This window comes from Glycine soja, chromosome 7 (assembly GCF_004193775.1).
Source record: "Glycine soja cultivar W05 chromosome 7, ASM419377v2, whole genome shotgun sequence".
In the NCBI taxonomy this organism is placed as follows: Eukaryota; Viridiplantae; Streptophyta; class Magnoliopsida; order Fabales; family Fabaceae; genus Glycine; species Glycine soja.
The window spans coordinates 941358-955402 of record NC_041008.1 but is presented as its reverse complement, the minus strand read 5'-3'; the positions used below and the strand labels follow the sequence as shown (position 1 = coordinate 955402).

Below are 14045 nucleotides of genomic sequence, written 5' to 3'. Positions count from 1 at the left end.
ATAAATACACCTTTCTTTACATTTTTTTTCCTACTTATTTCTTATTTCTCTCAATATCTTTTACGATAAAATCTCTATAAAGAGTAATACACGCTTATGACTTTCTTTATGTTATTTCTTATAAGAATATATATATTTTATCCTTTGAAATACTATCATCCAATATTATTGATTAATAAAGTATTATATCTTTTTAAAAATTCCCATATAATTGTACTAAAATTATCCTAAAATAAAAATTAATTTACTTAGAATCAAAATCTCAAAATGTTTTTATTTTTCTTAAAATCGATTTTGAAAGTACTTTTTTCAATGATTTTTAGTACAATGTAAATAGTATTTTTTTTTTTACATAGGGTTAGGACGATCGATCTAAAATACTTAATAATTCTTTATATATATAGAAGCGTTGAATATTTTCTTATTATTGAATGATCATGCACACCAACTTTTAAATAAATTGAATATTGTTTTATTCATAGGAATCAAAGACACATATAAATAATTATTATTAATTCACACATTATACTAAACAATCGAATTAAGCTCTCTTGATATATTTGTAGTTATATAATCTTATGCTCACATTTACATATATTTAAAAAAACAATTTATATTAAAAAAATAATTGTACGTTAAATTGAATTTACTAACAAAATATCAAATATTTTTTAAAATTTATAAAATTTGTGAACCCAATTTATTGGTTGGATTGCTAAAATTTAGATTAAATTGTAATTTTAATTTTTTTATAATTCTAAATCTATGATTTTTTGTAGAAAATGAACATTTTATTTAAAGACAAAAAAATAAATAATTTTATAAATTCTATTTTAGATGTATTATTTGTTAAGAGTTATTATTTTTTCTGAAATATAAAAAATTATAAATTAAAATAAATATTTAATATTTAATTTAATAACTATTGACTTATTTTTTAGTCAAAGGTCATGAATTTAAATCTATCCTTTTTATTTTTTATTTTATTTAATCAATGGAATGACTAAAATTATTTATTTTAAAAAATAGATGACTAAATATCTTAATTTTAAAATATGGGAATTAAAATTACGAATTTGAAATTATAGAATGACTAAAATTATAATTTAGCCTAAATTTTAACAATCCAGCCAATAAAGTTATTTATGGAATAATTTATTTCTCACCCTATTTATGTATCTATATAAATATAAATTAGGGAAGTGAATGATAATAAATACGACTTATTTCTTTTAATTGGAAAATCGATAATAATAATAATATTAACTTGTCTTATTTTCTAAAAACAGAGCAGAGAACTCCCCCCACATTTTTTATTATTAATGTGCTCGCCTCATAACTCAAATTAAAATTTATTATATCACCTGTTCCTCTTTTCGTATTATATTAGCACTCATCATAACAGAAGCAATTAGTTATAGAAAATCTAGCAAAAATATATGTTCTCACTCAAAAGTTGCAAGTTCGAAACGCAAAATGGCAGACAATTTTGTTGGTCCAATATCAGTTAGGAAGTGCAAATGAACCCAAAACAGCAGCCACAAGCACAACAAAATGCATAAAATTGATACAAACAGGTGTGCAGGATTTGGCACTTCCTGATACAAAGAACTTTTAACCCTTCCGTTGCTCATGTCCCTTTAAACTTAGTGCTGATGATAGAAAATAGAAAGTTCAAATGATTCTAATAATTTCCATAAAAGGAGAATCTGGCTTTTGCAACATCTAAACATCGATACTTGACAAGTGAGGACTGAAGCAATATAACAATTCTACACAGTTTATAATGATCAGAAAAAAAAAAGGTCTTATTATTATTATGTTCTAAGAAATGACTAAATTGTCCATATTATGCATACCAGATACAAACTCTAATGTCATCATGAATTTCTAATCTCATGCTATAAGGAATTCACCAGAGAACACGAAACTAGACTAACTTGTGAATTCAAGGCTTGAGATTCAAATCAAACTTCTCTTCCTCTTGAGCTCCATTCACAGGTGTTGAAGAAGAACTGATTTGTTGAGGCCCCTCTACCTCAGTGATTGTATTCTGAGGTACTATTACTGAAGAACTGCTTGATTGGTCAATTTTGCTCTCATCACATGAAGGCTTGAGTCGCTTGACATTCAGCAGGGCTCCTCTCTCTGATTGAAGAACTGGTGCTTTCTTGGCCAAATTTCCTCTTATCACTCCTCCTCTCTATGCTTGCATTCTGAGGCCTTACTAAAGAATTGCTTTCCTGGCCAGAACTACCCTCATAACATAAACTAGGATGTGACCTTGAACTTGATGTAACTGAAGAAGAAACCAAAGGTTGATATGAGCTGCGGTGTTGATGAGATGCTGCACTCCCTATGCTTGCAATCTGAGGTCTTATTGAAGAAACCAAAGGTTGATGAGATGGCCCAGTACTCCCTTGAGCCATTAAACTTTGGAACTGAGGATGCATGTCAATATTCTGAGTCTGAGGTAATATTGAAGAATTGCTTCTTTCTTGGCCAAATTGCCTCTCATTGACATTGAAATGAGGCCTCTCTAAGCTTTCATTCTGAGGTCTTCTTGAAGAACTGCTTTCTTGGCCAAAATTCCCATTAGGCTGTGAGCTTGAACTTGGAAGTCCTTGTACTATAACTGGCACTGCAGAACAAGAAACCGAAGGTTGATGAGATGATCCACTGATCCCTTGAGCCATTAAACTTTGGAACTGATGCATGGTAATATTCTGAGCCGCCTGAGACAATATTGAAGAATTGCTGGTTTCTTGTCCAAGTTGCCTCTGTATGCTTTCATTCTGAGGTAATGTTGAAGAATTTCTGCTTTCTTCTTCCATTTCTTCCTCGAGGAATTTCTCATGTTCACGCAAGGCGTTGCTACAATCGAACTCGGCATTGCAACACTTGCAACGCAATAACCTTTCTCCTGGTGGTGGTGGTGGCTCATTTGATGATACTGCTGCTGCTGCTGCAACTTTTCCATGCTTTCTTGCAGCTGCTTTAAGATTTCTGTATGCTCCCATTATTGTATCTTTCTTCTTCCCAAGATTGCTTTCTTTGTTGCCAAGAAATAGAAACTAAGAGGGTTAGTTAGCTTTGTAACTGACGGTAGTGTAAGGCTATTAAAAGTGACTTATATATAGTATACTAACAAGTTTCGCATTCTCTGCAACTTAATAATCATTGCCCATTATGTTTTGGTAATTTGACTTCTTTTTATTATTTATTTAATTATCTGGTGCTCATTAATTTGAGTCAATCTTTTTATAACCTCCTTTATGACATTCTAGTGAAAATATGTATGTAATTCATCCAGTGAGATTTTACTGTCCAATATTATTCATTAAAATATTGAATCTTAGTACTGATAATAGAAAGTCCATATAATTATAATAATTTATATAAAATGACAATCTGGCTTTGGCAACGTCGAAGACATTAATGATGCGTTTTTTATAATAATCAGGACAGTGATGCGTTTGTTATTGTGGGCTGAAGCAATATAACAATTCAACACAGTTGATAATGATCAGAAAAAACAAGTCTTATTATGTTCCAAGAAATGACTAATTTGTCCATATTATGCATACCAGATACAAACACTAATACCAAATTACTAAGTCCCTCAACATTAGCATAATTCTAGTGAATTCACCAAAGAACATGAAATTAGACTGAATTGGGACTTCAAAGCTTGAGAATCAAATCAAGATTCTCCACTGCTCCATTCACTGAAGAAGAACTATTTTCCGGAGCAGAATTCTCATGATCACATGAAGTCTTGACATTCAAATCAGACCCTTCTATGATTGCCTTCTGATGTATCATTGAAGAATCGGTTGCTTGCCCAAAATTGCCTTTATCACATAAACTAGGATGTGATGAATGTGGCTTTGACCCTGAATTTGTTGGTCCTTCTCCAACGGTACAAGAAATCAAAGGTTGATGTGATTTGTATTGTTGATGAGATGCACTCCCATCAGTCATAAAAGTGTGGATATGATTTGGCTGTGGTTGTGACCCTGAATTTGGTCCTGTAGAAGAAATTGAAGGTTGATATGATTTGTGATTTTGATGAAATCCACTCCCTTCAGCCATGAATTGATGCATGGTGGGTTGAGGAGGATTCAAAATCTGGTACTGCCATGGCCATGCAGCAACATGTTGATAGTCATGTGTGACCCCATATAACAGAAGGGCTTAAAAGGAGTCATGGATAGTGGTGAAACCCCTAATGTTTTGCCACCATACCCATAAGCATAAGCATGATTTGAATTAACAGATGATTTTTTATAATAAGCAGAAGCCTTGCTAAGAATTTTGTTTTGTTTTTCTGCTCTCTTTCAGCCTTGTGAGAATTATGATGCCCACCCAAGGCTTGATAACTACTGAACTTCTTATTGCAATACTTGCAAAAAACTTCCTTCATTAATGATGCTGACTTATTTGATGCAGCAGCAATAACAACTTTTCCATGATTGATTTCCATTTTATCTTTGCTGCCAAGATTGCCTCAGTAGCTTTTAGTGGTTCAAGGCCAGCTATTACAAGTGACTTATATATAACAATCTTCAACTTAGTAATCGTTGTTAAACACTATTATAACCGTTTTGTTTTGGTAATTTTGAAAAAATACCTTATCTGATTATCTTGTGATAGATCTTAATGGTGTAATGGTGATGTTAGTTATCTTTGGATCATCGGATATGATCTTTATTAATTATTTCGCCTATTATGTCAAATATTATTACACGGTTTGTTGCTAATTGATTACATGAAATAATATTACAAGAGTTTCTGATTAAGTTCCAGACTTTAAGACCTCAGTTTCAATAGATAACTAAGAGGAGAAATCAATCATGGAAAATTGAACCATTAGGGTGATCCAGTGATGAGAGATTTGGAGTAATATGTATGAGGTCTTAGGTTCAAACTTTCATGTGACTATTGTACGTCAAAAATAAATATAATGATAAATTGATCTATTAAACTTAAACCAAATTTTTTATGTAAGTTAATCCCTCTTAGTATATTTAATTATTAGTTTTTGATTTGACGTTTTGCTTTATTTTTTCCTTATTACATGCTAAATCTTTTGGGCTAAAACTATATTATATGGATAATTATTTTTTTTTTATCAAAATACATTTAATAAATCTAGTTCATAAATAATAAATGCTATGATTTTTTTTTTCTCTTGTAAGGATTGGAGAAGTGAAGAGTTTAATTTTAAAATTAAAACTATGCTACTATTAGTTCCTTTTCATGCATTAATTATTCAAGAGTAAATTTTTTAAAAAAATTATAATTAAAGATAAATTTAATGTTAATTTCTTAAATTAATCAATTTTTTAATAAGCATAAATTAATCAATTTTTTAATAAGCATAAATTAATCAATAATATCTTATAAAAGTGGACTAAAGGAGTATCTTACTATATAAGAAGTTTAAGCAACTATCACAACAAAAAGAAAATTTCGTATTAAATACATATGAAATTTCTAACACTTATTGACTGAGCCATTTATAATATGGAGAACTCTTTGACTTATTGACTAAACGTTTATAATTCAAGAAACTCTTTTACTTACTATTAAATTAAAAATGATTTATAATTCACGAAACTCTTTGACTTATTGACTGAACAGTTTATAATTCAGTAAATTCTTTATAATTCAGGAAAACTCTTTGACTTATTAAGTTGTTGATTGAATGATTTATAAATCCAAAAAACTCTTTGACTTATTATTAACTGAGCAATTTATAATTTAGGAAACTCTTTGACTTATTAACTTATTGATTGAGTAATTTATAATCTAGCATCCAATAATTCTTAAACTCATTCACTGGGCATTTTATAATCCATGAAACTCTTTGACCTATTGATTGCATCATTCTATTAGTAATATTTTATTGATTGTTTTGAGCAATTTTTAGTCAATATTGATTCCAAAATAAATATTGATTTTGCAATAATAACCATGTAAAAACAAATGCAAGGATGTAATAACTAAAGAAGGGATTTCATGAACATTATAAGAAGAAAAACAAATACAATTTCATGAATGATTGCTTTGCTCGTAGCAAACCAGAGAAGGGATTGGGTGCGTGATTTCCATTTCTGCGGCCGTCGATGAACCTCTAACCTTAACTTTCAAATAATTCTCTTTCTCTCTGAACCTTAAATTAAATTATGCCATGCAAAGATCTAAGACACAAGAGTGGAAGAGATATTAGAGGTGAACCCCAAGGGTGGGACAAGGATTCAAGAAGAGGTACCAATGAAATTGTTCTTGGCATAAAGGTCTAGTATGCCATGCAAAGCCCTAGTCTTTGTTGACTAGAACATGTGTGTCATGAAGACACTCAATGTGTTAGTTAAGACATTTTGTTAATGATAACATGCCTGAGTTAACACATGATTTATCTTCTAGTTGACGTGGATCACATTTATTATAGGGAAGAAGCTAAGCAATATCTTCTTTCCTGATCATTTATAGCAATCTTAGTCAAAGCTTGCATGTCGATTGTGATATTCGAAATGTGAAGTTTGAAATTCACCATGACTATTCTGTTCCTCCCCCCCAATCAACGTTGGCCACAGTTAAGCAAACTATTGACATCACGTTTGTGTCCATCAATTTGATTACTCAAAACACGTTTTTCTTTGTGATGTAACTTGGGACAATTTCTTTGAGTATTCTACTAGGCTAAGTACACGGCCCATACATATGGTTCCGATTATGTTTGACATTGGAAGAAAAGAAAATGAAGTACCGCAAATTCAAACTCAGATGAAACCATATCAACTGTGAAAGAAAATAGCTGTGTTCTTTGTCCATGTTAATGACCCAGCATTTTTCTTTTTTTCCTATAAAAATTCAGTCATAAATAATCAATAGAAATTATTTAAGATTAAGTGATATAAATGTTTGCATTAAACAACTGTTTTATGGTATTTCCTGTGTAATAAATTAAACTAGAGATATTTTTTAGTAAGAATTAGGTTGTGTTTGGATACCTAATAAAGAATGAGATTGACAGTAAGAAATTATAAGAATATTCCCTAATTATCACTCGGAAATTAATCCGTAACAAGATTTAAAAGAAAAAATTGCCGAGATGAGGAAGTGTAATTTCTTTCAACAATGTTTGTCCACTCACGTCACAGAATCAAAAACTACTCAACATGATTAAAAAAAAATCTAATTATATACCAATGTTTGTTAATATTATAATAAAATATTTGTTCGATACTTCTATGATCAAACAAACAAAATATTCATTTCATTGCATGGTCCATCCTTCAAGAGGAAAAAAAACTAGTTGAAGATATTGAATAATAGAAAATGAGTTAGGGTACGTTTGATCTAGGATGAAAAAAAGAATGAGATAATTATTTAAAGTAAAAGAGAAAGTGAAAAAAATAAGTTATCATTTTTTCTTCTTATTTTATTGTATAAAAATTATATATATATATATATATATATATAATGAATCTCACTTGAATTTTAATCTTTTCTTCGATGTTATAAACACAAACATACCAAACAAAAAATGTATAAACATATTTTGATCTTTTTCATCTCTCCTTCCTCCCCTTTTCACTTCTTCTAAGTATAGCATTAGTGTTCTACACAATTGCAATTTCATCATCTTCTGTCTATTCAAACATAAAATCAAATGGAACGATTTTATATTTTATTCTCGATTCCTCTTTAGTTTAATCAAAATATACTATTTTTAACCCTTGTCTAGTTTAATATTATTTTTAAAATACACCGAACATGAAATAAAAATTTGCAAGTCATATTCAATCTTATTTTAACATGGTCACTAATATAAACACACCTTTAAATCTCTAGTTTTATAGCCATAAAGAAACAACACATAATTCATAACTTTTATTTTAAATTCAATTTTTAAATTATTCATAAGCTGTTTTAAAATTTTAAATATTTTTCTTTAAACTTATGATTTTACTAAAAATACTCCCATAGGATATATTGATGCTAGCTAGCTATTTATTAGCATAATTTCCACAAGTTCCGTAAATTAAACATATACATGAATCTGTCGCCAAACTTAGCTGGCAACCCACACATATGTGCGGCGTCGTAAATGAAATGGTAACTGAGAGAACACACACACATAGTGGTCCATCATGGTATGTGGAGACCACTTGAGAACTAAGATCATGATCACACACCCATTAAAAAACACACACTTCTCGATCACAAAAGCACAATCAATTCAACATGAGTTTAGTTATGGCAGCACATTAAGATAGAAATTCGTACAATCTTTGGAGGGATCTTGATTCTTGGCAAGCCATATATTGACTCAAAATTATATACCTATAAGTACAAATAAAATGAACACAATAACATATTTGGAAGAATTCCACTAAAAGAAACTGAACAACTCTAGCTCATGGAAAGTTTTCATGAGCTGAAATTATGAGGACTCGTCAGAATCATGATAATACTTACAGATTATTTACCTACAAAATTTTCACATTGACAGTAAAACTCACGTCCATTTGAGATATGCTTACCAACGGAACATCCCTTATACTAAAGCCATAAATTTGAAGCTTAAATTATACAGATTAAGAATGCTAAAGTTAAATAAATATTAAATAATACCAACATTTACACCATTTAGTTTTGAACAAGTTAACAAGATCATGAGAGGCATGAATCTGAAAACATTGACCAGGACGGAACATAAGAGCAAAGAAACAAGGTGTCAGTTGTCAGGTTCTCCATTGATAAGATACAAACAAGATACAACTTCAAAGGCGGTACTTTAGATTTCCCCATATCATCCCCAAATCCCCTTAAATATCTAAATATAACGCACAACAAGTCAACAACAACTTGTCAATGTAAACTTCCATATATCCGAGGACACTTCAAAAGCTATGCAAAAACACATACCAAATTACATATGATAATAACATCTCACATCCTCCGAGCCATCCTCACAAAAAAAATGCCTTTTTTTTCCCCAAATTTTCACAAGTGGTAAGTTTGAAAAACACCAATCACGAGCATATAAAATATTGAAAGAAAAAAAAATCTTTACCTAAAGGATGCTGCTTCAGTGACATTCTGGTGTATGTATGATCCTCCATAGCATGCTCTCCATAGGCTTGATCAAATTATATAACTCTTTACATAATCATATAGTAAATATGAACGAAGATTGATCCAGTTGACAAGATAGAATTCATATTTCACAAGAATGTGAATTTGAATATCCTGTACATTAAGTGCTTTTTGAACGGTGAAACCTGTTATGAATTTCCCAAGATCAAACTCCACTAAACTTTTCTATAACCAGGAAAAAACACAACCATAGTATTTAAGTATATATTATATATATAAGACCAATCACCATAATCGAGAAGCTGGATTAAGCCAAAAAGTCTCAAACTTTTATCACTAAGCTTCTATTGAAAACTTGGGCCAGGTGTGTATATTGCAAGATCAGACCAACCATGAGTACCATTCCAACAGCTTGAATCACCATTCTGCAAACCTAGAAAACTCTCTGAATTCTCATTGCTCTGAACCTGCAAATCCGGGTTTAGACCCGAATCCAGATTCAGACCCGGGTCAGAACTCACGCCCTCCACAAATTCACCCATTTTGAGACCCGACCCAGATGGATTCAGACCCTCCAAGAGGGTTCCGAAGTGCCCAGATGAAGCTAGAAGGGAACTGAAACTGCCACCACCAATGTTGAGCACCCTTTGATCTTGATCAACCGGGTTGGTGCAAATCCGGGTCGGGTCAGGATCCGAAACTGCAGAGGAAGAAGATGGTGCAGAAGAGCGTTTTGATAAGGTTGATGAAGAACGTTTTGTGGTCTTTCTGCTTCCACCCCCAACAGGGATGTTTCTCAAAGCGCCACCTTTAGTCCAGTACCTTCTGCAGTTCTTGCAAAAGTGGCGTGGCTGCGAGAGGTTGTAGTTGTTATAGTAGCAGAATTTGGTGTTGTTGGAGTCACAACGTGGACACTTGAGTTGTTCTTGTTCAGGAAACTGGGGTGGCTTCACTCCTTGGAATGCTGTTGGGTCTTGCATCCTAGAAAGGACTTGAATTTTGAAGAGGGTGTGTATGGTGTTTATGGAAAGATAAGTGTCAAAGTTAAGAGATGAGTGACTGAGTGGTTGGTGTAGGAAGATCCAAACTTTTGCTTGAGGGAAACAGTAGTTGGTGTTGGCTTTTGAGGATGTGAAGTGGCAAAAAGGAATTGAATTGAGTTGAACCACCAATCACCAATGAGAGAAGAAGAGAAGAAAGAGGACAAAAAGGTTGGATTTTTTGGGACTCTGGAAATGTGTTTTGGAGGTCTAGTGTAAATGGAATCACATGAAAAGTCTTCAATCTAGGACCAATTTCAGAGAGTTTGTTTTATAGGCTATAATATAAAACATAGGAATATAAGACAAAGTACCGAATGCATAGAGATTGAACCTTCTGTTCGGTTGTTGGATTTCTGTGGTAGTGACTGAGGAGAAAAGCACACAGATTAAAGTGGAGAAAACATGGAGCAAGCAATGTTGAAGAGGAAATGTGAGATGGCATGTGATGATATTTGGAGAGCATGAAAATGTTGACAAAGATGAAGATGTTGTCAACCAGTACATCCGCGTGGAAGTGACCACAAGCTCACAAATCAAATAGAATCACCTTAATTATGAAATAGTTTTATTTTGTAAATTGAGTTTATTTTAAAATAAAGTTGATTTTTTATAGAAACTTAATTTCAGATCAAATATAACTATGTGAGACATATTTTTAAAGGTAATTAAGTATGTCGTAAAACTATTTTTTTTTCTCCAAACTGAATTTAAAGCATTCCAAATATGCTCTTACATATGTAGAAAACTAAGTTATCAATTACTTTTATTTTACTTTAAAGACCATTACCAAAATATATAACTGTGCATGATCAATTATAAAATATTTAAATTTTTATCATTAAATAATTGATTTTAAAGTGATACATATTTAATTCTTTAAATAAATGTTTTTTTCTCAAAACTCGGAATGAATTAGGATTATTCTGTAGAAGACACTGTAATTGTAGACAAAAAAAATATTTTTAATTAACAAATTATAATTCTCTTTCTTATAAAATAAACTTCCAGTTGAAAAGAGGCAAAATCCATGACTTTTGCATATCACACACTTTCCCAAAGTGTACTGGACTACTGGTAATGGAAAAGTAACACTAAAATATAAAAGGAAACAGGTTATTCTTTGGCAAAAGTAGGGTATAATAACAACAAAAATTCCTATGGTAATAGACAAATCAACAAGATTTATTTTTACACATCATACTAATGCTAATTGTTTAAACATAACATTAGTTTGTGATAGTAGAATGTCTCTATCAAATTAATTAATCTAATTAATCCACCAACCACAAAGCACAACTATCAACTAATAGTCTATCTAATCTAATAATTCTAGATAATAATGAAAGTGAGGTTTAAAGATATTTTTAGTTTTTATAAAAAAAAGTGAATTTTAATTTGTATATAAATTCATATTTCGTTATTTTAAAATTTAAAACTATTATTTTCAGTCTGTATAAAATAAGTAAATTATCATTTTACTCTGTAAAATACTTTTTTCTTCAAAATTAAAAATGATTATTTTTTTTCTAATGTTCATTTTAAAATATATAAAAAATTAGAAAAAAATTGCGATATTATGTATTGACATGATATGTCACTTAAAAAAATTAATAAGTGTTACCTAATAATAATAATAATAATAATAAGGTCCAGAAATAATAATTTTGAGCATGTTTAGATTATCATTTAATTTGTTATTAAATATGTTTCAAGACACATCCAAGATTCAACACAAGAGACATTTTAATCGGTTCCCGAAATATAACATACCTTAATTTTTTAGGATAAAAATTTTAAAAATTAAAATCAATTTTTTTATATTTTAGATATACTAAAATTATATTTAGTACCTTTATAGATTGTCGATCCCAATATACATTTATGTCAATCTCTATTTCCGAAAAACATCACATTTCTTACTTTTATAGTCAAATTATATTGGACTTGGTGTAATCATATCTCAATTGGGCAAAACAAGCACACTCTTATGGTATGATTGACCCAAAAAATGAGAATAATAATACAATTTATTTTATTGAATTAAGAGAAAATAAAAATAAAAACAAAAATATTTTACTTTTCTCTTGATCCTTTTATCCTCATTCCAAACATAGAGCAGCATAATAAGGGCAAGCAGTGGGCCAGGGAACCTCCCTGGCGTGCGAACAAAGCAAAGGGGCATCATTGGGTTTCTGGGGAAGATCTGAGCCGTTGAATAAGACGGAAGGAAATCTGGGACGTGGAAGCCTGAAGAAGCGGGAATGGTCCGTTTGATTGCGTTGAGTTACCGTCACCCCACCTCAGCATGGCCAATGTCACCCGCAACACGTGGCGTAACCCCCCCATCCATGGGAGTGGTTTTTGTCATTTTGGGTTTGACCCAGTCCTATCTCTCTACTACATCACTCATCTCTAATTATACACTACAGTTTAGGTAAGTAAGGTACTATTCTTCTAAATGTTTTTTTTTAATTAGATTTAACATTATTTATTGGTGTAAATACTGGTTCATAGTGTATTGGTCTAACTATAATAATTAGTATTAATATTAATTATTTTTAAACATTACATAGTAATTTTATCAGAGCATATAAACATAGGTCAATAATAAATAAATTTTTGAAGATGCTTCAAAGTAAACATCTACCAAAATAATTTATGGATGTCAAATATATTATACGACCCACCAAGTGAAAAAATGAAAAAATAAAAAAATATATATATAATTTATAATAAGTTATATAATATGATAAGAGGAGAAAAATAAAAAATATATATAAATATTAATTAGGTGTTTGAAAAGTATAGATGTTCATTTATCTTTGTTCAGACATCTATACAGACAACAGTACACACGTAAAGTTGAGACAAGACATTATTCCTAAGTCTCGTAGAGTTCGAGTGAAAAATTCAAGCTTATAAAGCATTTAATACAAGGATTATATATATATATATATATATATATATATATATATATATATATATATATATATAAACTTGTACAATTTAACATGCATTAAGCGGGCCTTAATTTGATTTAAAAATATTTTTTGGTTAAATCGGAAATCTAGAACGCTATTTCCAATCAATTATCATTTAGTTTTGGGCCATTTTACTATTTTTTAAATGGATTTTACTTATGAGACGATTTAACAAAATATATCTAATATCTAACTCTTCACTAACTTTTTTGGTCAAGTAGGTCAACCACGAAAATTTACTTATTTATTACCAATGATTCTTGTGAAAGTGGGTTAATAATAATAATAAATTTGAGTAATAAGTAAATTAATTATTTTTATGTTAATAAATAATACTTTTGTTAAGGAAGTCTAATTTAGTGCCTCAATTGACTAAATAAGATACATAATTTATTATAATTTTTTAATATTATCTTTGATTCTCACATATAAAAAAATAATACTTTAATATTTTAATAGTCTAGTTAATAATTTAATTAGATGTACCACTTGCATTTAATATTATGTAGTAATGTTATTCAATGAGTTATATATTTGATCTAATTCATTAAATATCAAAGTACCAACAAGAAGGTTAATTAGATGGAAGATGGTCTGGCAATTAAAAGTAGAGGACAAAAAAATTACATGTCAAATATTAAGAGGGAATTAAATGTAAATAGTTCATTTCTGTACTCAATAAATGACAAAGCTTTACGATACAGTATAATCTATGTAGCTTATTTCACGCAGCAAACTTTATGATACATTATAATATAATTTTATCGAAAAAATGGTACAATATAAATTTTGTAGCTTATTCCACTTAGTACATGTTAGAAGTAGATTGATTTTTTAAAAAAATAATAATCACTTACGTAGTATCAATTATTTCAACAACTTTCTTAAAAAACTAATAAAGGTAATTGAT

The 14045-nt window shown here is 30.0% G+C and overlaps 1 protein-coding gene and 1 pseudogene across 1 annotated transcript; both read right to left on the bottom strand.

Annotated features, from left to right (window-relative positions):
- Positions 1–8728: 8728 nt before the first annotated feature.
- On the bottom strand, positions 8729–10573 carry LOC114417955 (dof zinc finger protein DOF3.1-like). Its single transcript, XM_028383048.1, has 2 exons — positions 9401–10573; positions 8729–9296 (listed from the first exon to the last, which is right to left on the bottom strand). Exon 1 carries the CDS (start codon positions 10089–10091, stop codon positions 9456–9458), a length of 636 nt encoding a protein of 211 aa, XP_028238849.1. The 5' UTR covers positions 10092–10573; the 3' UTR covers positions 8729–9296; positions 9401–9455.
- On the bottom strand, positions 10124–10638 carry LOC114417956 (annotated as a pseudogene).
- Between the last annotated feature and the right edge of the window lie 3407 nt (positions 10639–14045).

Excerpts from the sequence above, each read along its gene's own strand:
- LOC114417955 (XM_028383048.1), bottom strand. The coding sequence starts at position 10,091 with ATGCAAGACCCAACAGCATTCCAAGGAGTGAAGCCACCCCAGTTTCCT.